At 48.8% G+C, this 25,984-nt stretch overlaps 2 protein-coding genes and 1 non-coding gene across 6 annotated transcripts in view; 1 reads left to right on the top strand and 2 right to left on the bottom strand.

Moving 5' to 3' along the window:
- The window catches only part of Kdm3b (lysine demethylase 3B), a 62,836-nt gene extending 60,874 nt beyond the window's left edge, over positions 1 to 1,962 (bottom strand). The window contains 1 exon segment of the mRNA XM_028886789.2: positions 1,743 to 1,962. Coding sequence (XP_028742622.1) covers positions 1,743 to 1,937 — 195 coding nt within the window. The 5' untranslated portion in view covers positions 1,938 to 1,962.
- A 3,528-nt stretch (positions 1,963 to 5,490) lies between these two features.
- Fam53c (family with sequence similarity 53 member C) lies at positions 5,491 to 19,916 on the bottom strand. 4 transcript variants are annotated; one of them, XM_028886796.2, is made up of 6 exons: positions 19,368 to 19,441; positions 17,171 to 17,338; positions 16,200 to 16,428; positions 15,774 to 15,831; positions 9,751 to 10,535; positions 5,491 to 8,366 (listed from the first exon to the last, which is right to left on the bottom strand). In XM_028886796.2, the coding sequence occupies exons 3-6, from the start codon at positions 16,275 to 16,277 to the stop codon at positions 8,106 to 8,108; spliced, it is 1,182 nt and encodes a 393-aa protein (XP_028742629.1). In that variant the 5' UTR covers positions 16,278 to 16,428; positions 17,171 to 17,338; positions 19,368 to 19,441; the 3' UTR covers positions 5,491 to 8,105. The 4 variants fall into 4 exon arrangements, with proteins under 4 accessions (XP_028742629.1, XP_028742628.1, XP_028742626.1 ...); XM_028886795.2 differs by lacking the exons at positions 17,171 to 17,338; positions 19,368 to 19,441 and adding an exon at positions 19,823 to 19,916; XM_028886793.2 differs by lacking the exon at positions 17,171 to 17,338 and having other exon boundaries at positions 19,368 to 19,452.
- On the top strand, positions 14,113 to 14,219 carry LOC114705148. Its single transcript, XR_003736356.1, has one exon. It is a non-coding gene; the product is annotated as a U6 spliceosomal RNA (small nuclear RNA).
- Positions 19,917 to 25,984: the final 6,068 nt, after the last annotated feature.

Raw genomic sequence — 25,984 nt, 5'->3', positions numbered from 1 at the left:
GGCCAAGTGGTAAAATTATTAAGTATTTAGCCCTAGTAGGTGTCCAGCACTCAGTGTACTTCAAAAACCTCTGCCCTCACGGAGACCAACCAACAACAGAGCCAATGGGTAGCCATTTCAAGTGCAGAGCTCATTAGCTCGATTCATTTGATGGAGGAAACATGGGAACCACTATTCAAAGTACTGGGAAGTAAAATCTCAATCTAAAAGCCTGGAACGCGATGCCTCAGGTATGCGCATATGGGTGGGTCTCAAGAATGCTTTGCTTCGGGGGTGGGGGCGATTAGTGAATCAAAGAAAACGCCACGATCCGACCTAAACCCATCTTTCCGTAGAAAGGGCAGAGGAATTTAGAGTGAAATTCCGGTCTTATTCACCACCCCGACTCCTTATTGTTGTGGTATCTAAATTCACTCCACAAAAGCTTCATAAATACCCTAACAAGCTTTCTTTATACATCCCAGAGAACGATCAAAGCAAGTAGATTTGAAGCAGAAGAGGTAAAGCTTGAGCCAGGAACAAGCCAAAAAAACAAAACCCAAAGGTTGCTTATCAGATAGAAAGACAGCCCAACACTTGAAGACTAGGAAGCAAAACGAGCAGCCGACAGCTACATTAATCCTAAATCTCACAAGATATGACCCTGTTTAGTGAATAAAATGTCTGCGGAATCAAGTTCATCAAGAATATTCACTTTCTGTTTACTGATCGATAGGTAATTCCAAATACCCCTCCCGCCCATTTTTCATAGCATTATCTCACCAGAGAAGCTAGGGGAGGGCCGCTATCAGAATGAGGAACTAAAGAGGCTTGACAAAACTCAAAAGGTAGCCTTTTGCCGCCACATTAGCAAAAATTAAAGCTCACGGTCTCGAATGCTACTTAACTTCGTACGGAACAACTTTCACGGTAAGATACACGGAGGCAAGCGGCCAAACCCTAATACAAAGTTTCAAAGCAAAACCTCTCTCAAGGTTAGGGGGGGAGTAACCGAGTGAGAAGCAAAAACCGCCACTCAGCAGCCTCACTCGGCTACTAGCACAGACCTCACACTTATCAAAAAAAGCTAAAACGGCAGTTCCTGTCCCCCAGAAGCGCCAAAAGAAGGGCGTTCGAAATCAGACCACAGAACTGGCCTTTCTGGGGACCGCCAGGCCGAGCCCTGCTCCAACAAGGAGGAAGTAAGTGCCAGATTAAAAAAATAAATAAATAAAAAGGAGCCCCGAGCAGCTCCAACTGCAGCCTCTGAGCCTCCCGCAACTCCCCACATTCCGGCCGCACTCAGGGCCCCCGGAGGAAGGGAAGCCGATGGGAGTCCCCCGAGACGGCCTGGGGACTCCAGGTCCGCATCTTCTGGCCGAATTTTGCGGGACCCGGGACCCCGGGGTTCGAGAGCATGCTCTGAGGGCGTGTGTGTGTGTGTGTGTGTGGAGGGGGGGGTGCGCTGAGCAGGGTCGCCCAGGAGGCGGGGCCTCCCGGCTAGCAGCAGCAGCAGCAGCAGCAGCTCCTCGCACCCCGGCCGCCCCCCAGGAGAAACTGGGGCGCGCACCCCGACGCGGAAGCCACGCCGGCCGGAGCCCGAGTGCCCAGGCGCCGAGGTGCCGGCGGGGGGCGCTCAGGAGAGCCGGGGGCGCGGAACTGGGTCACCCCCGCCTCGCCACCCCCCTCACAAAGGCCCCCGGGGAGGCCGCCCACAGGCCCCGCAGCCCCGGCCTCGCGTGCCTGCCTCGGCCGCCACTCACCGCTAGGTCCTGGGGCACCGCCCCGCTCATGGCCCGCACCGTGCCGGCTCGCCAGGCCCGAGTGCGCAGCGCAGGCCCGGGATCTCCGCTCACCGCCGCCGCCGCCGTGGGGGCCGAGGCCGAAGCTGAGGCCGCAGGGTCCGAGAACAGAAGCAACAGCCGCTTGCCCACCGGGGAGGCCGCCGCGTCCGCCATCGCCAGGGCCGGCCGGACCCGCGCTCCCGCCCGCCCGCCGCCTCCCACCACCTCCGCCGCCAAGCGCCCGATCCACCCGCAAGGCCTCCCTCCGCACCACCCGCGGCCGCCGCTCCCCCCCACCCCCCCAACAGCCACCACCAACCACCGGCGCCGCGCAGCGCCCCCCGTGGCCGGGAGCGGAGGCACAGCCAGGGCGGCGCACAGCGCCCCCAGCGCTCCGGAGCCGGGCAGCAGCTGTCAGCCCCTCGCAGCGCTCCGCCCCAACCTCCCCGGGGCCTGCAGTGCCCCCTGCGGCCGGGAGGGGAATTGCAAGTTCGGCTGGGGGGGGAGGCGGAGAGGTGGGCGGGTCCTTCATTCCCCCTCCCTCCACATTAGCACCATCCCTGGTCCCAGCCTTGCTCCATCCAGTTCAGGTGGTCATGTGTTGAGGAGTTTACGCTTACTCTCCTCAGACAACACCAAAGACTTTTTAAGAGGGTGGGGAGATGAGGCAAGGTACCTAAAAGATAGATATTTTGAGCTAACCCCAATAACCCATTGATGATCTATCCTAAAACTGTTACCCTCCCTGTTACCTGTTAGGAAATATCCACCCCATTGATCCATATGGGACACTACCTTCCTTCTTATTGGCCCATCAGTAGTTCAGTACTTGATAGGTTCCTTTCCCATTGGCCAATGCGTAACATCCATTGGGTGTGATTATGATTTCCATTGGCTAAAGACGAATGTGCCTTTAACATCTTAGTGTTCTGCCTTGAACCCACAGAGCTTCTTTCCTTTTCCAGTGGACCAATGTTACTGTTTTTGAAGATTTTAGCCGGTGTGGCGGTGGCACATGCTCTTAACTCCAACACTCTGGAGGCAGAGGCAGGCAGATTTCTGAGAGCTGGAGGCCAACTTGGTCTATCTAGGGAGATTTAGGCCAGCCAGAGTAATGTAGTGAGACCCTGTCTTAAAAAAACAAACAAAAACCCTTTTATTTGTATGTTAAGTGTCTTCAGTAGTGTGTGTGTGTGTGTGTGTGTGTGTGTGTGTGTGTGTGTGTGTGTGTGTGTAGGCCACAAGAGGGTGCTAGATCCCTGGATCTGGATTTCAAAACAGTTGTCCTATGGGTGTTGGGAATTGAGCCCAGGTCTTCTGCAACACCAGGAAACAGTAAGTGCTCTTAACCACGGAGCCATTTCCCTAGTCTCAGTCGGCCAATGTTATTAAGCCTAGATGTTACTCAGCTTGTAAGGAAATATGGGAGACCACCTAATTTAGTGGCATTTCATTTTACCATGGACATAATGGGGTTGCAGGCAAAGAAAGTACATGTATTAGAACTATTTCTGGCATGAGATACTCTGCCATCTCAGAAAAGGAGGTGGTACAGAGGGAAGATGCTGAGATTTGGGCTAGACTAATTCACACTATGCAATGGAGACCCTCCAACATTTGTTGGTCATGTTCTACTACCTTGTCTCTAAGAGTCTCTTGAATACACAGACTAAGTATATACAAACCCGAAAGAGAAACGGCCTAGTCATAAACCATGCCTGCTGCTCTAAAAGTGCCTAGTTCCTCCCTTCATCTGTACAAAGCAGCTGTGACTAGTTATCTCCTTTTCCACAACCTTGTCTGTACCTTTGACCTACATTTTTTTTTTTTTTTTTTTTTTTAAAGCAAATACTGGGATGGGAGGTACCAACTACCAACTTTATACAGTACAAACTATCTAGGGAAATCTTTCTAGTACCAGCATCTGGAGCATCAAGGAAACAAAAATTTTCTCCCTATTCCTTCTAACCCTTTTTGGTTTTTATTTTATTTTATTTATTTTTTAAGGGTTTCACTATGTGTCCCAGGCTGACCTGGAGTCCACTATGTAGACCAGTCTGCCTCTGGGGTTAAAGGCACACCCCAACCCCTATTCTTTGTAACTTCTACTCTCCCATAGCAAACCTAAGGCCTGGACTGAGTCCTTAGTGCACACAGTCCGTAAATGACTCATGGAAGGAAAACGGGTGAATCCATACAGGACCTATCTGCCTTACATCTTCACTACCAAAGTAACTACTGAAGGTTTTTCCTCCTCTATGGAGCCTTAACCACTGCCCCAGTATCTGAGACTAGCTTTCCACAGCACCAGTGACAACTAGATTTCAGTTCAGGGATGGGATGGGCAAAGGAGAAATTCATCCAACAAACAAAATAGGTACTTTTTCATATGCCAAGAAATTTCCAAAGTGTTGAGTCCACAACACTGAATAAAATAATCCCCTGCCCTCACAAAATTTACACTTCTTTCCTATAAGAGACTTCAGCAATGAAAGTGAGTAACACATTTGACCTCACAGAAAACGAACAGAAAACTAGAACCATAGAGCTGGGGGTATAGTTGAGTGAGAATATTCACCTAGCGTGTACAAGCCTCTTGTGTTTTCGTCCTTAGCAACACACACGCGCGCACACACACACACACACACACACACACACACACACACGAAAAAAAAGAAATTTTAAAACCAACTATAAAACTAAAAAAAAATAACAAAGGGCAATGTCCTTTCAGTTGTTCCAACTTTGCCGATGAAACAGTAATTGTAAAGAGAGCAAAAGCGGACATATTTCTTTAACCACGCGTCTGCCTTGGTCCATCTCCAAAGCCCCTCCTCCTCCTTTATTTCCAGGGCAGGTGGCCACTCCCACTCTCTGAGGTTTATTTGCATCCAAAGGTTCCTGTCGCACACAGGTCGCCAGGCCACTCCTGCCCTGTGCTGTCATTGGCATTCCAAGATGAGTACCTCGATTTGAAGTAGAAAAGCAGGACATAAGGTAGGCACCTGGCTCTCCCAGCAGCCTGGTAAAGAGAAAGGCTGAACTTTCTGGGCGGAGGCCCTTGCTTGGCTAAAGTAGCTGTGCTTCATCCACACACGTTAGAAAAATGTTAACGTAAGGAGAGGGGTGGAATAGAAAAGCCAAGACTTAAGCAACCCTTTTTTTTTCAGGAAACAATAGAAGCTTTAGGGAACATGTCCTTTTCTAGGACAAAAGAGCTTTGCTGTTAGGATAATTTTGCAAACAAGATTTTTAAGATGAAGCTACCTAGGTCTTTGGAATCTGAGTTCTAATAACTAAATTTTCATCTCTTCAGGATACAGCATGTAAAAACTCTTAGGGAGTCCTGTCTTCTCCCATCATCCAAAGCCTATGAATCAACCTAGTCGTGTGTCTAATTGTATCATCAAGCACATCTCGGGGAACTGGAATCTATTAGTACTTGATTTCAACCAGTTGGAAATGAGAGTGAGGGCAGACTACTCATGTAAATACCAGAAAACTGGGACCAAGCCATATTGACAGACTCCCAGGCAACAGGGTCTCATCACCGAAGGTCTAGGGACCAGATCCAGCCCTTTTGGATGGCCTGGCCATGCCTCAGAGGGATTAGGAAGTTAGGCAGCATTCTCACGGCCTCTTCCTCTCCTGTGTGTGTGTGTGTGTGTGTGTGTGTGTGTGTGTGTGTGTGTGCACGTAAGGGAAAAAGACACTATAGCACACAAGGTTGCTTGGGAAAATGGATTATTCTAATAAAACTTTATTTTTTCAAACACAGCCACAGAGGCAGAACCTCATGTTTTAACACACACAGACTTATGGATTTTTTTAATATAAAACAAAGTTTACGAAAAAATTGTTTCCACTTTTTGTTTCTGTAATCCCGTTAGCACAGGGACTTTGGCAGCAGGTGGGATGAAGGGCAGCGAGGGCCGCCATGGGCAGTCACCGGGCACAGGAGGGGCGCGTCAGCCTGGGGGCGGCTTCCCTCACACACGCAGTACTACTCACCTACTGGCCAGCCACACCACACACGCAGCACAGATGCAGACATCAACACAGCCTCAGCCACAAGCCCCGGAGGTGTGCTCCACTCTGGGAAAGCCCAAGGGTGAGGACCCAGATAATGAAACCGGCTAACGTAGAGGGAGGTTGCTCGCTTTACCAAAGAAGCAATCATAGGCTGCTTTTAAATGGCCAGCAGTCCAAATGCATTAAAAAACAGCATTTGGTTTACACAGAACTGTTGGAACAGATCTATTGTGTAAAGCAAAATGATTCATGTCTTGAAAAGGCTTGTTCCAGGGCCAGAGGCATTTAAACTGGGAAGCAAGATGATAGTTCTGCCTAGTTTAACATTCCAGACTTAAAGGAATGGAATCAAAATATGACAACTGCAGGCCTCCTTCCCTAAGGGCGGTGACCTAAGGGCTTTGGGGAAGCCAGGATGGAGGCAGAACCATTACCATCACTTAAACGTAGGTAGGGCCTTGCAGAGACCCCATTGGCACTGCCAGTCACCTACCGGAGGCTGACACTGCCATCTGCAGCAGAGTCCAAGGATGAGGATGCCCCAGGTGGAAAAGAAGCTGGCACCAGGGAAATTATGGACCAGAGAGGGAGAAGCAGGGAAGGATGAAACCAAGATTGGGTAAAACTCCTGGGCTCAGTTTCCCTGGATTCTCGAGAGAGCCTCCCTTAGGCCCTTGGAGACTGGTAGCCCAGTGGTAATATGTGGTAACTAGCCAGCAGAAAAGGAGGAGCCCTGGAAAAGTAGAACCTGAGGGCCACAGGCTCAAGAAGACATGGCTACCTCCCCTGAAGACACCCTTGAAATGGAACAGAAAAATGCCCTTACTATGATAAACGGGAAGGGCAGGTCCAAATGCGTTATGCAGGGTGTTCTAAACAAAGCCTCGCAGACTGCAACAGTAGCAGCTTCTCTATGCATGCCTCCTGGTGCCAACCCTACCAGGGGATCTGCAGTCTTAAGTCCGTGACTGTGGCCACTGGGACCCGCTGCACCGGCTGCAGTTGTGGGTAAGAAACAAAAAAGGAAATCCAATCAACAACAACAAACTCCTAGCTGCTTCTCAGGGCCTTCGCCTCACGCATCCCCAGCCGATCCCTCAGTGCACCCAGCCTCTCCGTGGTCTCGCAGGACCAATTAGAGGCAAATAAACATTTCCTGGCAAGAGTGGAAGACAAGCAAACTATGAGACGCTCAGCACCCTTCCTCTTTCTCCAAGATCAGAAGGAGACTGGGCCTAGACCTTGCAAGAACAAGTTTCCCTACAGCCAGCTTCCAAAGGCGGCGCTGGGGTGGGCTCCAGGACTTCTGGGGACTAAATGTCAGTGCTCCTGCTACTGGTCTGCCTCAACATATTCTGGGCATCAACTCTGTCTCTGACTTGAAAGATCAGAACATGAGAGGATCCCCTTGGTGAAGGAAAAGAGAGAACCCCTCAGTTCGGCCTCAGCTGCTCTTGTTTGCACCTACTCAGAGAACAAGGGAGGCAGGCTGTGTACAGCTTAGATAATCTGATGAACACAATGAATGCGACCTTCCTACAATCCCTCCGTCCTAGATTTATCTAGTGGGAGAGGGCAGGACTGAGGAAAAGACCATTAGCTGAGGTCACCGTACTTAGACCCCAAAACAGAGCCATCTGCAGAGCAAGTAATGCTGTGAACTTAAAAGCCTGGCTCCAGAGCTATTAAGACCAAAAAAAAAAAAAAAAAAAAAAAAAAAAGAGCCCCTCTACTCTTGACACCTTGAACAAGCCCAACGTCATATTAAAAGAAAGAAAGAAAGAAGGAAGTCAAGATTCTGGGGGCATCCTGATGCTCTGCTGTTAAAGGAGCAACTGCCTTCCTTCCCTAAGGCGACACAAACACACCTTTCCTCAAGTACACGCCCATGCACACACACGCACTCACACAATTTCTCCGAGGAGGCTGACTGAACGCCCCCACCCTGGCCAAATTCTAAGACACAAGTGCCCTTTGAAGCAAAGGGGCTAGTGAAATTCCCCGAGCTGGGGTCAGGAGACCCCTCCTACCCTGCCCAGTGCTCTCAGCGGCAGGGATACTCACACTCAGGGCCGCCATGGGGAGGGTCTGCTCGGGGGCTGTCCCCCCGCCACCAGCTCCGTTTATCTTGTCCCGGCCAGTCTCTTGGCATGGTCGAGCTTGCTGGAGCGAGAAGACTTGGGCTGCCCTGAGTCAGAGCCCTCCACTCACCCCCTTTCCCAGGCTGGGCCCTCAGCCTTGGGGCCTTCACACGGGTTAGTAGCCATTAGACAGTCAGTCTGTGTGGCCCCAGGAAGTAGCCTCTCCGTTTTAGTTTTCCTCAATCAGGTTCAGGTCCAGGTCCCCAAAGTCCTGCTGGCACAGTGTCCGCTTGTGTCGCGCCTGCCGACCCCACCGCACAGCCCCCTCTTCTTCCTCCTCGCTTTCACTCTGCGCGTGGGACGAGCCCTCAACAGGACTGCAGGAAGCAGAGAGAGGTGGGGGGCTCCAGGCCATGAACCACGGTGGAGAGGCGCTGCTGTCTTCCCGAGCTGTTTCTTGGAGACAGAGACCTCCTCCTGAGTATGGTTTCTGTTAAACAACAACGTTGAGACAAAGACGTTAATTTCCCAAAGTAACATAAAATTTCAAAAATTTCCCACTGGTTAGTCTCTATGTATGGTGTTTGGCTTGCATGCATGTCTGTGTATGATGTGGATAGAAACAATGCCTGCAGGGACCGGCAGAGGGCGTCAGGTCCCCCGAAACTGGAGTTACACCACGTGGGTGCTAGGAATCAAATCCAGGTCCCCTGGAAGAGGACCTGTGCTCTTAACCATGTCTCCTGGCCCTCCAAAAATAAATTTTAAAGTGTCTCAGTTACACTCGAAGGCAGAAATTCTAGGTTTTAGAGTGAGCTTCCAAATCATAAAATTTGAAACATTTAGTATCCATGTACTAAATTTCTCTAAGGAAAGAACTTCAGTTTCCACTTTTAATCCCAGTAGTTGGGAGGCAGAGGCAGGCAGATCTCTGAGAGTTCAAGACCAACCTGGTCTACACAGTTGTGCTTTGGACTACAATAATTAGACCCTGTCTCAAAAAACCAAAGCAAGCGCGAACCACAGCAAAGCATGGAGGCCTGGGGGCTGAGTGTTAACGCAGTGACCCAGCATTCGCATGGCGTGTCTAAGGACACAGGTTCACTCACAGGCGCCACAAAAAAGAATGGCGCTGTGAGTCATGATGGGGCATGGGGGGGATCCACACTCTTCTAGCTCAGGAGGCTGAAGCCAACCTGGGATAAATAGAAAGACCTTCTCTTTAAAACAAACCAACAAATCCAAACACACTCATTTATAAGCTCCACGAGGTCAACACCACCATCTGCTTTTTGGCCACTCTGGCCTGCCAGTGCCCGGGAAGAGCCAAGTACATCGATTTTGCCATGAACGCTTCCCAAATGGCTGAACGACTAAAGGAACAAATTCTCAGAGACCCGTGACCCAGTGGTCTAGAAAGCAAACCACGGACAAAGTGGAGAAGCACCCGCAGCAGCTGCTCTCGGGTGGGCTAGGACTGTACAAAGGGCTTGGGAGAGCGAGCCGTGGAGGGCTCCACAGGCTCACAGGAGGCAGGACGTGCAGGGAGCACACTCAACCCTACGCACAACGGGCGGACTCTGGTGACAGGCCCTTTGTGGCTTGAGAGTTCTCGGGGGTGGGGTGGGGGTGCCTCTGGCAGGACAATCGGGGATCCCTGCCGGAAGGTTAACGTCTCAGCCTAGTTTCCCTGAACATCAAGGGTTAATCTGACAAGGCACAAGACTTTAAAGGTTCCGAATCAAAGGTCCCAGGCAAGCCAGATGGCCTCCTAGAATAAACTCTGGAGACCAGGAGTTCCCAGGGACGCCTGTAAGAAGGCCTTCCCAAGTCCTCCCACTCTCCTCTCCGCTCCGCTGGCCTGCCAGTCCCACCTGATTCATCTTGTCGAAGTCCAGGGAAGGCCGCAGGCGCCGGGAGTCCTCTTCGTGACGCCGCTTGACCCCAGTTTTGCGGGCATCCAGGTCACAAGGCTGTGAGCGGCTTCGGGGAAGGCTGCGGAGACCTCGAGGTCTCCAGGGCAGCTCCGGGGAAGACGCAGGGGAGCTCCGGGCAGAGGGCAGGAAGCGGCTTGCCTGTGGGCCCAGGCTGGGGGACAGGGAGAAGCGGCGCTGGGGTGGGCAGGGTGACAGGGACTCAGCATCGCTCTCCCAAGAACCATTCTGAGGGGAGCTGGCGCAGGGCTGAGCGGACTCTTGGGCCAGGGCCAGGCTGAAGAAAGGAGGGCTGTAGGGTCTGTGGGCTGGGGCACACTGAGAAGAGGCACTGGGAGCTTGGAGGAACCTGAGGCTGGAGACCCGCTTCGGGGGGCTCTGGTGAGGCACCTGCGGCCCACCCCCTCCAGCACTGCCCCGGTGCTTGATGGGAGTCCACAGCTTGGAGGGGGCGGGCCGCCACACCGGCTGCCAGCGAGACAGGTCCACAGGCACCGAGAGGGAGCGGCAGTGCCTCTTGGATGGAGGAGCAGGGGGCACAGGAAGCTTCTCTGGGTCTGGGGGTTCAGGGCTTAGGACTTGGGGGAGGGGCTGCTCCTGTGGGGAGTTTCCCCGACTGGGTGGTCTGAGGTGCAGGCTCAGGCCTGAGGGGTGGTAGCTGAAGTTGAGGCTGTCCTGGAACTCAGCACAGGAACAGTGGGGCAGGCCCCTCCAGGAAGCACCTTCTGAAATGCATTCATAATAAAAAGGATTAACAACAGCTAACATATTACAAGAGCTTCTGCATCACACAATGTAGCAAATACTTGGTGTGGTTTCACACAAATCTCCATGAAGGAGGGGACAGCCGTCTAACTCGCTCCAAGTGTAGCTATCGAATGAACAAAACAGGACTCAGAGTTGACTATACTACGCTAGCTACCTTCATCCTAAGAACCCACCTGGAATAAAGAGCATTTACCCACCATCTGCCACTTCCTCTCAAAGGTACAATTGTCAAGAGAAACCTGCATGTCTGTGTGTATGCCCCGCTCACCCCAGGCTCCCAGACCAGCCCTGTCTTCAACCCAGCCTTCCCTGCTCCCAGCCTGAGTTCTGAAAATCAGGCCTATGTTCGCCTTCTCTGGCCCTCTTCCTTTTTTTTTTTTTTTTTTTTTTTCATGACAGGGTTTCTCTGTGTAACAGTCCTGGCTGTCCTGGACCTCACTCTGTAGCCCAGGCTGGCCTCGAACTCACAGAGACCCAACTGCCTCTGCCTTCCGAGTGCTGGGATTAAAAGCGTGCACCTCCACCGCCCGGCCCTTCTTCCTCTCTTCTGTGCCACCAGGACCAAGGAAGGCAGTACTGTCCACAGGAAGTAATCCAGCCGCTAAGCAACTGCTTCCATCCCCAGGAAAGGCAAGGGAGATGCTGGGGGTCTGAAGGCAGAACGTGTGCTCCGAGAAACCCTGAGATCCTGTGTTAATTTTGTTCTCTCATGTTTGTTTATGTGCACACTCTGCTTCCCTTCCTCTTAGGCCTTCGTTATAAATTTTGAAAAATCAAAAAAAAATTTTTTTGAGACTAGGTTTCATTATATAGCCCTGGTTGGCCTGAAATTTTCTATGTAGACCTGGCTGGCCACAAACTCACAGAGATCTACCTATCTCTGCCTCCCAAGTGCTGGCACGCACACATGCACACACACACACACACACACACACACACACACCCATAAATAAATGTAATTTAAAAATAAAATGAGGTAGAGAGCCATTGAGCAAGACATAAGATGTTGACCTCTGAGCTCCATGTATGTGGACTCTTGTCCATACCCACATGTACATGTACACAAACGAACATGTACATACACACACAATCACGTGTGTGAAGGTCAGAGGACAACTTGGGGAAATCAGTCTCTCCTTCCATCATGGGGGTCCTATGAATGGAACTCAGGTCGTCAAGCACTTTATGACATCCTGCCTGCCCCTTCCATTTTTTTTCTTTCTTTCTTTTCTTTTCTTTTCTTTTTTTTTTTTTTTTTGAGGTGGGGACTCTCACTGAACCTGTCACTCATCAATTTGGATAGGCTGGCTGGCCAACCTGTCTCTACCTCTCTAGGCACTGGAATTATAGACTCTGCCATCGTTCCTGGATTTTATGTGAATGCTGGGGACCCTGACAAATCCAAACACTTACACTGCAGGCACTTTATATCTTTCTAGTCCCCCCAATTGTGACTATTTTGAGACAGGGTCTCGTGTAACCCAAACTGGCTTCAAACTGCTACATAACCACCGGTGACCTTGAATGCGTTTTATCCTCCTGCCTTTACTTCCCCATTTAAGACTGATTTGGGGGAAATAGCTCACTATAGGACAATGGGCCTATTCCAAGTTTTCTCAAGAACTCTCTAGAAAAGGCACAAATCAAAGTATATAAAATCAGACTTGACGATAGCAAGCATTTGGTCGACAGTTCCTCTCCTTACCAGCCTTCATGAGGCAGGGGTCAGGGGTCCTTATGCCTAAGACCTGGCCTTCAGCAAGTATTTGTGTTTTTGTTTTTTCAACAAGACAAAGAATGTAGCTGCTTGGCAGATAGCCCAGATAGGAGATGTGTAGCAGCCCAGCAACCCAGGTTAGAGAGCTTCTGGCTGTCTTAGTTATGCTCATGATCATAGGCCCTTAGATTAATCCATACTCTAGGAATTTACATTTCAGATGTATTGTCACATATTAAAAATGACCTGAGGACAGAGTTATTCACTAACATTCTCTGTAAAGAATAGAAAAGGAGTCTGGAGAGGTGGTTACTAGGTGAGAACACTTGCTGTGTAAGCCTGAGAACCAGAGTTTAGATCCTAACACAAATAGCCAGGCACCCACATCTGGGGCTGTAGGGTGGAGACAGGAGGATCACTGAGGCATGCTGGCTGCCAGCCTACCTCCAGGTTCAATGAAAGACTGTCTCAAAGGAGTGAGGCAGAGGGACAGGACAGAACACCTGACACGTGTCAAATATGCATACATACACATGTGCACATACAATATGTGCACACGTGCCCCAAAATTAGAAGACTGCAAACTGCCCAAATCTCCATCAACATGGACTAGGTAAACTAATACAGATCCCTACAGTGTAGTAATGTACAACTACGTAAAACAGGAAACCACTCAGCACAGACTGGGAAAGGTACCCAGCTGCACTACGCTATAACGAAGCAGAGACTAACAGAAAACTCTGCCAAAAAAGCAATAATGCAGACAGACTTATATTTGCTTCTACTTGTATACAGATATCCAAGTGCTAGCGATATGTCTCAGAGAATAAAGGTGTTTGCTGCCAAGCCCGATGACCTGAGTTCATCCCTGAGATCTACAAAGTAGAAGCAAAGAACCAACCCAATGCCCACAGGCCATAGGACACATACCCCGCCCCTCCATAAGTATAATTAAAAAAACCCAAAAAACTAGAAATTATGAGTTAGGCCTAGTGACACAGACCTGTAATCCCAGAGGCTGAGGCAGGAGGTTACAAAGTCAAAGCCAGTCTGTGACATCTAGAAAAACCCTATCTCAAGATAAAGTAAGCTGGGCATGGTGGCACACACCTGGAATCCCAGCACTTTAGGAGGTGGGCAGAGGAGCAGGACTCAACATCAGCCTCAACTACAGAGCCGGTTCAAGACAAAATCAAGAGTTGAGATGCAGTCCTGCTGTGGGATAATCCTTCTGTACACTGTGAAGATGTGTTGTTCTCATTGGTAATAAAGAGCTGACTGGCCAATAGCTAGGCAGGAAGAGGTTAGGTGGGAGAGCCAAACTGAGAGGGCACTGGGAAGAAGGGCAGAGTCAAGGAGTCGCCTGTGAGAGTAAAGGAAGCAGGAGATACATATGCCTTGTTGAACAAAGGTACCACCACATGGTAGAGTGTAAATAAGAAATATGGAAGCTGGAGAGATGATGGCTCAGAGGTAAGAGCACTGACTGCTCTTCCAGAGGTCCTGAGTTCAATTCCCAGCAACCACATGGTGACTCACAACCACTTGTAATGAGATCTGGTACCCTCTTCTGGCCTGCAGGGATACATGCAGGCAGAACACTGTATATATAATAAATAAATCTTAAAAAAAAAGTGCTCGCTGCCGGGCAGTGGTGGCGCACGCCTTTAATCCCAGCACTCAGGAAGCAGAGCCAGGTGGATCTCTGAGTTTGAGGCCAGCCTGGGCTACCAAGTGAGCTCCAGGACAGGCACCAAAGCTACGCAGAGAAACCCTGTCTCGAAAAAAACAAAAAAAAACAAAAAAAAAAAAAAAAAGGGCTCGCTTCGGCAGCACATATACTAAAATTGGAACGATACAGAGAAGATTAGCATGGTCCCTGCGCAAGGATGACACGCAAATTCGTGAAGCGTTCCATATTAAATAAATAAAAAAAAATTTAAAACAAAAGGAAGAAGAAATATGGGTTAAGACATAAGAGCTAGTTAGTAACAAGCCTAAGCTATTGGCCAAACATTTATACTTAATAATAAGTCTCTGTGTGGTTATTTGGGAGCCTGCTGGCAGGACAGAGTTGACTGGTGGGACAGAAAAACTCCACCTACACAGTCCTGTAACAGGGTGCTTGATAGTATGTCTTAGTCCGAGGCTCAATCCCAAGTACTACCAAAAAATAAAAATAAAAAATAAAAAAATTCTAGTTGGATCGTTCAATATATATAAGAAACTAGTTAACAGGGCCCAAGCAAGAAAGCTCAACAGATAAAGGTAGTTGCTGTCAAGCCTGATGAGTTGGACCCCCAATCCCTAGAAACTACATAGTAGAAATCGAAAACCAACTCCTGGGGCGTGGTGTTCCCTTACCTCCATATATGTACTCTGCATTCATACATGCACAGCACCCCCAGCCCATGTAAAAAAGAGAACAAAAAGTTTATAGGTCAACAAGATGGTTAAAGGGTAAAGGTGCTTCAGGTCAAGCCTAATAACCTGAGTTCAATCATCCCCAGGACCCATGTGGTGGGAGAAAATTGATTCCTACAAATTGTTCTCTGACCTCCATACACTGTAGCACACATGTGCATACATTTTATATAATATATGTAAAACAACAACAACAAACCTAATAATAGGAGTTGCCTCTCCATGCCACACACAGTTCTTAAGAGCAAAGGAAGAGCCTCATACATGCCAGCCAAATGCCCTGTCTCTGAGCCACAGCTTTCAGAAGGTACTTTTAGGGAGGAACTAGGAACTAAATGGATTGGAAACAGGAGACGATGACTTTTATCAACATAATATTTTTGCTATTTTTAAACTATGTACATGTATTACCACTTCAAAGCAATTACATTAGAAAAGTTAAACTGATCTAGGCTCACACCTGCAACCCAGTACTCAATAGCAAGACTGTTAAGAGTTCTAGGTCAGCCTAGGCTACAAGATCCTTCCTCAAACACAAAAGAATAAACTGAACATAATTTTCCTACAAGACAGTAAAACAGAGATAGATAGCACTCTCAGAAGGTGGCCTTGACAAAAACAAAAAACAAAAAACAAGCTGGTGGCCAGTGGTGATGGTGGTGGCACATTCTTTTAATCCCAGCAGTTGGGAGGCAGAGGCAGGTGGCTCTCTGAATTCAAGGCCAGCCTGGTCTACAAAATGAGTTCCAGGACAGCCAGAGCTACATAGAGAATCCCTGTCTCAAGAAAAACAAAAACAAACAAAACAAAAAACACAAGATGATGTGGTGGCAGGACACCTTTAACACTGTCACCCTGGAGGCAGAAGCAGATCTCTGTGACTTCAAGGCTAGCCTGGTCTACAGAGTAAGACCCTGTCTCAAAACAAAGCAAAACAAAAGGCCCACCGCGAAAACTAAAGGTAGGTTAACCAGTTGTGGTCATTAAAAATTAATCACAGAAATGTGTGGACAGAAGCACAAACACACATACATATAAACCACAGATTCCTTACCAGACACAAGCTGGAAAGGGTTCCCACAGTTGGATATGTCTGCATGATCAGGCAAAGGCTAAGAGAGAGATTATCCATCATTATTTGGGTTCAGGGCAAGGACACTTCTAGAGAGACCTCTTACATTCTCCCTATAATTCATGGGTTACCAGGATATTAAGAGACTCCTGTGTTGTTCTCTTCCCAAAGTCGGTGAGAAATAAGCCACACCTTTAAACATTACAAAGCCCTTTTCGCCCAAATGTTAGTATCCCTGTCCCCTTCCTCTTGGGCTGGGTTTTGAGCTGTTAGTGGGCTTTTCCAGTACAAGCATGTTTCATACAACACCGAACAAGGGTAAAATTGTAGCAACAAACAGCCTCCAGAAAAAAAAAAAAAAAAAAAGAGGGGGAAGATCACGAAGAAGTAGGAATACTGGTCTTTTACCAGACTGATGCTGAAGCGTGTGCATTTCAGCTCATCCAGAGTCTGCTTCTGTAGCTGCTCAGTGATCAGGGTTATCATGTTTTGCCCAGGATTTGACTTGCACACTTCGGAGCAAATGATGGATGTCTTCCCTGTCGTTCTTCCGGATCTCACTCGTGAGCCGTCTTCTGCCACTGAAGCACCGTTCTAGCACCATTGGGACTTCCCTCTCCAGTCATGCCTGCTGAGTCTGCCAATCACAGAGGGATCAGCCCCAAGTAACATTAGAGATGTACCTGATGCAGAGCTGGGGAATGCAGGGCACACATACCCCAGCATCCCTAGGCCAGGCCTCTGTAGACATCGGTAATTGATCATAGCACTCTCCCAGTGAGCCTAAAGATGGCCTCAGAAACACACTGAACTTGGCACTCTAGATATCCAGTAAAATAAACCGAAGATGGCACATTGAAGCCTATTTACCACTCCTCACCTGGCCTATGCCCTGCTGTGTCTACCTAGAATATCAGCACCACTTAGGAAACAGATTCAAATGAGAGATGCCCAAATGGTTATTTCCATACTGAATTAGCACAATATTCTCTTTATCCTACAGCCAGAAGCCAAGAAGGGAACCCTTCTCCTAAACCACAGGGGTTAGTGCCAGGAGAAGAGCAAGGCATGGCTTTCTGCTTCAGGTCAGGATGGGATTCTGAACCCTCCTATGGCCTGAATAGCTGATACACCACTCTTCCCCAGTAGATATTGTGGGTATTCTCTTATACAATGGGAAGGAATGGTCAGGGTGGTTGGTTCCGATTACATTTCAACTGTACAGATATTAAAAACAACTCCATGACTTCATTCAACCAAGTTTTTTTTCATGATCCCACTCAAAGACCATGGATATAATTAACCAAGATTCTTCCTTATGACTGAAGCAAACTATTTTTTATCAAAGAGCAAGCTTCAAAATCCCACACATTTCCTACCTGAGGGGCCTTTGGCTTGCTCAGAGGAGGGAGGTCAACAATGTCTTTTCTTTTACCTCTTCCCATAAATGACCAACAGGCAGACCCGAGGCCGTGGAGCATTAACTAGTACAGAGAAGAACCAACCAAGAAATCCAAGTCCTGAGCACACACCTGGTATCCCAGCACCTGGGAGGTGCAAGAAGGAACACAAGAGCTCATAAGGTCAGGCTGGGCTACAACCCTGCCTAAAAACAAAAAGAGAAAGCTGCCACCACCAAGTCTTAATTCAATATGCTCAGTCAGTTTTGGCTAACCACATAACATTCCTGCTTCCATGTAAAATGGGTATAAAATCTTATTCTATACCAGAACGAGGCTACATGAACTACCAAACTGAACAATACCTTACCAACTGGCCTATAAAAAAAATAGGAGTTCACATAGGTTCTCAAAGCCTTGGCATGCCCAAAGTGGTGATATCATTTAGATGAAGAAGGCAATAGGGTCTATCTCTGGCTAGACGCCATCCTCCCTCACTTGCTCATCAAGGAAGAGCCTAAGGGCTCGGTCTCTTCCTCCTATGACCTGGGGTGGGGTAGGGGGAGACCACCCCCTTACAAAAAAAGGGGGGTATCGTCTCCGAGGAAGGCAACAAAGAAGAGCAAAGTACCCTAGGATGTATTTGGAGTTCTTGGGAAGAAAGGTGCAGAAGTCAATCATCACTACAGTTAACTATCATTTCCATGCATAATTATTACTACCAAGGCGAACAAAGTTCCAGCTTCCTGAGACCTCCCCTCGGCTGCTTCCCTGCGTTCTGGTGGGAGAAGGTAAAGCTGGACTCTCTTCTGCTCCTATTTTCTTAACTCTGCCCTCAAAAATCAACAAGGGAAGCTAAGTGGAGACTTTTACCCTCGAGACCCCAGGCTGACCAGCCATGAGGAGCAGGGGGTGAAAAAACTTTCAAGCTTTTCATGAGGCATTTGGACGAACAGCAAACTCCAAACTCCCAGGCCTCTCTAGGAGCAGCTGAAGAGAGTGATTTTCTATTTTTCTGCATTTTAATTGTTGGGATGTGGCCACACACAGCGGTAATTGGAACAATGCAACTACCACCACGCAACTGATACTCTCAGCCCGAGTTTCCTAAAACAGGCCAGGCTGAGAGGGGGAACAGAACGGAAGCCATAAGGAATCAAACCAGGACACAAAAGAAGGCAAACCAGCTCTGCAAGGGGCCTCCTCGTTCTCAAGCAGACATTTAAAAAAAAAGTGTGAGAAGGCCTCTCTGGCGGCCTTCCTTCCCCTTCCATTTTGTGTATCTGAAGGGTAGACAGCCCTCAACATGGACTAAACAAGTTAAAACTTCTCAGCTTCACATTACTGGCACAAGGCTCAGCCCTTCACTGAGCAGCAGGCCGCTCGGCCCTCCCAGCAACCCCGCCAGGCCCAACTCTCAACCCAGGGTCTCGCTCCACCACAAGCCCCCTAAGATAACGACTAGACACCCCCCCCAACGCCTATTGGATGGAAGGAACCCCTGACACTTGTGTTTCAGGGAGACTGAGGTTGTGCTGAAACCTGGACAACCTAGGATCCAGTCAGGCCAGGGGAAAAGAAAGTCATCAATTCCCTGGGGGCATTCCCCCCCAGGTCCCAGTCCCAAACCTCTGGGAGAAACTGCAGGAAAAACATAAGCGAGGGAGGGAGGTGGGGGGAAAAGCTATCAGACTGCTCTTCTTCCATATGGTGCTGCTGAAGACAGGGGTGACAAGTGGGGTGCACCCATCCCCCCACCACGACGAAAAAGCAAACGGCTGGGCTCCCTCTAATCTTCAACCTCTCCCTCTGTTGCCCTGCCTGTCCCCGCGGGGTGGGGCATGGGGCATCTACTGGCCGGGGGAGGGGGGGGTGTGCGGTGGGGGGGGCACTCTAAGGGTTTGCTCAGGGGGGACTGTCGCTCTCCTCTTCCCATTCGGGTTTCCCCCTCTGACCGCGGGAAGCGAACTCAGGACGCAGAGGATGGGGAGGGTCCGGGACATGCACTCCGCCACCCCCTCCCCCAACCGGGTCCCGTGCTCTCCCGCCGAGGCGGCCTGCGAGGCTCGGCCGCGCCAGCGGCTGGCCTGGGGGAGGGGAGGGAGGGGAGGGAGGGAGGGGGACGGTCGCGGTGCCCGCCCCGAGGCCCCAGCACCACCTGCCCTCCGCTACCTACCGCGGCTCCTCCAGCTCCCAGGGCCGCGGCCGGAGCAGCTCTGAGCGCTCCGTTCGCCCCACGGTGCCCTTAAAAGGCGCTGGCGCGAACCAAACGCGCCCTCGAGGAGAGTGGGGGGGGTCGCTCCTGTTCGCCGAACCCCCCCAGAACCGCCCGAAGAGACCCGGGCCCTCTGTGGTTCCCCCCTCAATCTTTTCCAGAGTACTGCCGTCTGGAAGGAGCCTAGAGCTACGATCTGGGGACGGGGTGGCGTCCGCACGAACGAATCACCCCCTCCAAAAGATCGCCGAGAGTGGACGCGCCCAGTTGGAAGCATATCCTGAAGCCCGTAGGGGAAGCCATGTCGGATAAAGGTAAACAAAGCCATTGTCCAGTCCTTCCAGTGCCCCATCTTCCCAACTGAACGGTCTCGGTCCACTCAGACCCCCAAACGGTATTAGCCACAGCCTTCTCACCTGGTCTCCTATCCCTTCCGAAACAGCCATCTTTCTGTAAGCATCCCCCACCCTTCCCCCGGCAAAGGACCGACCCTCAGTGCGAAGGCTGCTGGGAAATGTAGTCCAAGCGCCGATCAGGGCCTGCTCTGGGTCCCTGGAGCGCCTCTTCTAGCTGCGGGATCTGCTGGAACCTTTATAAACCTGGGATTTATAACGGTTGCGGGGCTGTGTCCTCTTGTTCCCGTAATTTGTTCTCACCCAAAATACTTTGTAAAGCTGAGGCGGGCCCGAGGCCGTTCACTCCCCTCCCTTCCCTGTCCGCCTCCCCCTCCCCCCCAGCAGGATGAGGTAATGGGATTGTGATTATGACATCATAGGTGGTTCAATCGCGGGGGGGGGGGTGTTGTGGGGGGAGCACGGTGGTTATGGCTGGACCACTTAAGACAGCGAGAGAGGGAGGAAGCTGGCTTATGAGGAACCGGTGTCGCCTGTACTATATTTCCTCTTCAGGAACTGGAAACCACTTTTTATTAAATCTCCTCCACCATCTCCCACCTCAGCCAAAGTTTTAAGTCCTTTTTCAAGAACTGAATGTTGATGTCAGTAAGGGGGGGGGGGGAACCCATAGAGGTTCCTGGCTCTTCTGTAAACTAGAGTCTCAGGTAACAAAAAAAAAAAGTTTTCAATAAATGCTCTCATGCTGTGAGCTCTAGTAAGGCAGACTTTTAGTTTCCTTTTTAATTGGTTAGAAAATGGTAATTCAGTCACTTCACTATTACAGTGGTAGCAGCAAGTCCCTAAAAAACGTGTGTTTTCTTTGACTGTTCCCTACCCTACTTGTCTGGGGTAGGTAAACAGCAGTAGACCCCGTGCTGTGCTGGGGATCCTCTTTGAGCTGGGGAGGGGAGGAAACAGGACCCTTAAGTATGCACGCTGGAAAAGAATGAAAAAAAAGAATAAAGCATTAATCAAATAGTGGAGGTGGAAAGTCAGGTTTGGTGGCACACATCTAAAATCCCAGCACTTGAGAGGGTAGAGGCAAGCCTGGTCAACGTTTCTTGTGCAGGGGCCAATCAAGGTTACAGAGTAAAACCTAAAAAATGGGAGGGGGAGGGTGGAGATTTATATTGCATTGCACATTTGACCAAGAGTACAGGAGACATGGTTTCCAGCAACTGCACTGTGCTACAGACTCTATTGACTTTATTACTTGTTTTTAAGACAGGGTCTCATTCAGCTTCTTCAGGCCTCAAACTTATTATGTAGCTAAGGATGTCCTTAAACTCTGCTCTTCCTGCCTCAGACTCCCAGATGCTAGGATTACAGACATGAACCCCCATGTCTAGTTGCACTATATATTTTTTGTTTGTTTGGTTTTGGTTTTTGGGGATAGGGTCTCTTTGTGTAGCCTTGGCTGTCCTGGAACTTGCTCTGTAGACCAGGCTGGCCTCGAATTCACAAGAGATCCACCTCCCTAGTGCTGGGATTAAGGGCATGCACCACCACTGCCTAGCTTGCACTATATACTTTAAGTAAATATATTTGTCATTTTCCTTTCAATCACCAAATGAGAAAAATCAACAACAAAACCACCTGAAAGGCTGAATGATTGCCCAAATAGTAGGTAAAGGTTGTATCAAAATCTGAGACTCTAACACCTTGTATTTTCTTTTTTGGTTTTGTTTTGTTTTGTTTGTTTGTTTTTTGTTTTGAGACAGGGTCTCGCTGTGAACATCTGGCTGCCCTGGAACTTACTATGTAGACCAGGCTAGCCTACAATTCACTGAGCTCCTCCTGCCTCTGCCTCGCCAGTGCTGAGATTATGGACATGGACCACTATACCCAGTATCACCTTGGTCCCTTTACTCCTAGCCATGCTTACTAAAGTTAAATGATTGTGTGAAAGTTAAGTTAGCATTGAAAGAAACTGAGTCAGACCCTTGCGAGAAGCAGGAGGATTGCCATAAACTCAGGGCCACCGTTACATAGTGAATTCTAGGCCAGCCTGGACTACAGAGTAAGATGCTACCTCACCTCCCCACCACCACCGAATAAATAAATAAAATTAAAAAGAAAGGAAGGAAGGAAAGGAGATAAAAACAAAACAGTCCTAAGGACAAGTAGATAATTTAGCTCAATAATGCAGGACAAAAGAAAACTGCAAAAAAACAAAATTTAAAAACACTGCAGGTCATGCGTAAGGGCACACCATGTTTCGTAGTGTAACCTGAGACGGCCTACCCGTAGAGCTCAGCCCTGCCCAGATTTACGCCTCTCGATTCTCACGGGTGGTTTTGATTGCCTTGCCTTTTTTGTTGTTTCTGTTTGTTTGTTTGTTTGTTTGTTTGTTTGCAGGTCTTGTTATTGTTTGGCCACAGGATGTAATGCGGCTGAGGCTGGCTTTAAACTCCTGACCCTCCTGTTAGTCTCTGTAATAAAGAACTCAATGTTTTATCAAAATCAAGCTTTAAATGACAGAAATAAACAGCTCCTGATCCTTTGCTTTCGCCTGCCCAGTGCTGGATTACAGGGGTCAGCAACCTGCCCAGTCCCTTTGTGGACTTTATTTGTGGTGAACGAGACCAAACAGGGCCATATGCATTCAGGCAAGCCCTCCTTCTCCAGCCCCCATCTCCTTTGGAATCTGCCTTCTGCCGTCATAGGTTAGACCCTGTCTGTTTCCCTGATCCGGTGGGTTTTGGCAGAGGGCACGGCCTGGGCCTCTTTCTGGCCTCTGTCCCACTTCTCTGAGGATTCCGGGGCGTGGGGCTGGCCAGTCATGCAGGAGTAGCATCCACTGGCCTTAGGAAGTCTTAGTTGCCTTCCTAGAGAGGTGGCAGAGTGAGAGGACATGCGCTCACGCAGGTACTCCCCACCTCCACCCAATAAAACCCGAGTCTTTTGCAAAGTGGAGAAAGCAGGGCTCGGCCTACACCACCCATAGAAGGAGCCAGGCTAGTGAACACACCCTCGGCCTCCCTGTCATGCAGAGGCTGGTTTGGGGGGCCCCAGATATGCAGGGCTCGTCTCCATTGCCTGATCTGGGCATCCCAGGATTGGCCGCTGTACCTCCTGTTTTTGTTTGGTGTTTGAGGGTGAGAGCCAGGCTGTCGCTGTGACCTGGCAACAACAAATATGGGTCAGATGGAGGTCAGAGGAAAGGGATACTGCTCATGGCTTAGCACAGTGAATCGGAGGCCTAGACAGGAATCACTCAAGGACAGGATAATAGGGCTGGAGAGATGGCTCAGAGGTTAAGAGCACTGATTGCTTTTCCAGAGGTTCTGAGTTCAATTCCCAGCACCACGTGGTGGCTCACAAACATCTGTAATGAGATCTGGTGCCTTTGTCTGCAGTCAACATGCTGTATACAAAAAAAAAAAAAAAAAAAAAAAGAAGATAAACAGAAAATACAGAAGACCAGCCTGGCACATACCTAGAATCTGAATTTAGCACTGGAGGTGGAGCAAATCAGAAGTCAGTGTACGATGCATAGTGAGTACAGCCACACATAATAAAAAAAAAAAAAAAAAAAAAAAAAAAAAAAAAAAAAAAAAAAAAAAAAAAAAAAAAAAAAAAAAAAAAAAAAAAAAAAAAAAAAAAAAAAAAAAAAAAAAAAAAAACTGTCTTGATTAAGGATGATATTCAACTTTCTGATCATTTAAATTATGTTTGTTTGTTTTTTTTTTTTTTTGTGTAGACATGAAATAGAAAAAATGTAGAGGAAAAAAAGGTTAAAGAGCAGAAGAATATATGTGACATGAAAACAGAAGAGATGAAGATGTCAGAGGACCGGGCGATTCCCAGCACACATGTAGCTCACAAGCGTATTAGTTCAGAGATCTGATACCCTTCTTCCACAGCAGCATGTGTACACAAACAACATGAAAAAAAAAAAAAAAAAAAAAAAATGAACAAAGAATAGTGAAATACATTCATATAATGAAATTATCACAGCGAAACCCATTCCCTGTACACTAACAAAGAAGATGAATAAGAAACATGGTGGGGGGCCAACAAGACGGCTCAGGGGAGAGGTTGAGGACCAAGTGTGAGCCTCGAAGAGCCAGTGCTGGAAGCAAAGACCCAACTTTTGAAAGTTATCCTCTGACTTTGACAGGCACATCTGCACTCGCACATTAAATAATAGAACAGAACAAAAACTTCAGAAAAAAGGCTGGAGAGGTGGCTCAGAGGTTAAGAGCACCGACTGCTCTTCCAGAGTCTGAGTCAATTCCCTGCAACCACATGGTGGCTCACAACCATCTGTAATGAGATCTGGCACACTCTTCTGTATAAAAAAGAAACATGGACAAGCTTTGAAAGCCTCCTGGGTTAAGACTTCTTGTCTACTTGAGAGAAATCTCGAACTTACTTTGGGGGACTAGGTTGTGGGAGAATTAGTCATTCCTCATCTTTGCTCCAGCACTCCAAAGTTTCCAGCTTTCTTTTCCTCACTTGACAATGAGCTGCAGCCGTTTGGCTGACATGCTTGTGGTGACCACCCACAGCTGCCCTCCCTTGGGGACCTGCTGTAACCAGGAAGCACTGGTAACCAGGTGCACTTGCCATATCTACCTGCTTCTGCCGGGGCCACAGGACCACTTCATCTGTCCCGACTTCCCACCTGCGGGGAAGGATCCTCCGGTACCTCGGAAAGGATGACTACAGCCATCCAAGCAGAAATAAACACATCTCACACTCCCTTACCCCAGCCTTGTTTTCCAACTTACCTGGCGTGACAAGGCTCGGTGATGACTCCCACACTTACCATCTCTATCCTAGAGGACAAAGACTTTCCACACACCTCCTTTCTGGGGAGGCAGTTTCTGCAGATAAAAAGGACATTTTTTTAAAAATACATCATGCATTTTTTTTCAAGATTTATTTATTTATTATGTATACAGTGTTCTGCCTGCATGTGTGCCTGCAGGCCAGAAGAGGGCACCAGATCTCATTACAGATGGTTGTGAGCCACCATGTGGTTGATGGGAATTGAACTCAGGACCTCTGGAAGAACAGCCAGTGCTCTTAACCTCTGAGCCACCTCTCCAGCTCCTAAAAAGGATATTAATATGGAAACAGGATGAAGCCAGGTGGCGGTGGCGCACACCTTTAATCCCAGCACTCGGGAGGCAGAGCCAGGCGAATCTCTGTTCGAAGGCCAGCCTGGTCTACAGAGCGAGATCTAGGACAGGCACCAAAAGTACACAGAGAAACCCTGTCTCAAAAAACAAAAGAAACAGGTATTGAGAGAAGGTCTTTCCCATAGCTTCAGTTAGTGGTTTAAAACTGACTAGCGGTATTCTTCCTCCTCCACGCGGCCCCTCTATCTCTCTCTCTCTCCTCTCTCTCTCTCTCTCTCTCTCTCCTTTTTCTCTCAATAAAGCTCTAGAAAGGTTTAAAAAAAAACTGACTAGTATCCAAATTGTAGTGATTTTCCAACCTTGGCCTCCAAAGCTCTGAGACTGCAGGAGGGAGCGAAGTCCAGCCTTTTTTTTTTTTTTTTTTTAATATTTTTGGTTTTTTGAGATGGGTTTCTCTGTGTAACAGAGTCCTAGCTCTCCTGGATCTCACTCTGTTGACCAGGGTTGGCCTTGAACTCACAGAGATCCCCCTGCCTCTGCTTCCTGACTGCTAAGAGTAAAGGTTTGCACCACCATGCCCATACACGTGTGGGGTGTGTATGTGGACGCCTGTTCACACGTGTGCTTGTGCATCATATCAGAGAATGAAGGCAGGTGTCTTTTTTTTTTTTTTTTTTTTTTTTGTTTTTGTTTTTGTTTTTCGAGACAGGGTTTCTCTATGTAGCTTTGCGCCTTTCCTGGAACTCACTCGGTAGCCCAGGCTGGCCTCGAACTCACAGAGATCCACCTGCCTCTGCCTCCCAAGTGCTGGGATTAAAGGCGTGTGCCACCACCGCCCAGCGAAGGCAGGTGTCTTAATCTTCACCTTGTATATTGAGGTAGGGTCCCTCATTTGAACCCAGAGCTCACAGATTTGCCTAGTCTAACTAGCCAACTTGCTCCAGGTGCCTCTGCCTCCTGAAGGCTAAGATGACAGGAAGGCCATCATGCTACCCAGCAGTTATGTGGATTCTAGGAATCCAAATCTGGTTCTTTTGCTTGCTCTGCAAGTGCTTTATCCACAGAGCCATTTTCTAGTCCTCAAGTCCAGCTT

Source organism: Peromyscus leucopus, chromosome 19 (genome assembly GCF_004664715.2).
Source record: "Peromyscus leucopus breed LL Stock chromosome 19, UCI_PerLeu_2.1, whole genome shotgun sequence".
NCBI classification, from domain to species: Eukaryota; Metazoa; Chordata; class Mammalia; order Rodentia; family Cricetidae; genus Peromyscus; species Peromyscus leucopus.
Note: the sequence above shows the minus strand (reverse complement) of the source record. Positions and strands in the feature narration are given on the sequence as shown.

Coding starts and splice junctions, on each gene's coding strand:
- Fam53c (XM_028886795.2), bottom strand. CDS start 16,277: ATGATAACCCTGATCACTGAGCAGCTACAGAAGCAGACTCTGGATGAG. Junction 10,536..15,773: donor CCCTTTCCAGCTTGTGTCTG/GTAAGGAATCTG, acceptor AATGCATTTCAG/AAGGTGCTTCCTGGAGGGGC. Junction 8,367..9,750: donor ACTTCGACAAGATGAATCAG/GTGGGACTGGCA, acceptor GTTGTTTAACAG/AAACCATACTCAGGAGGAGG.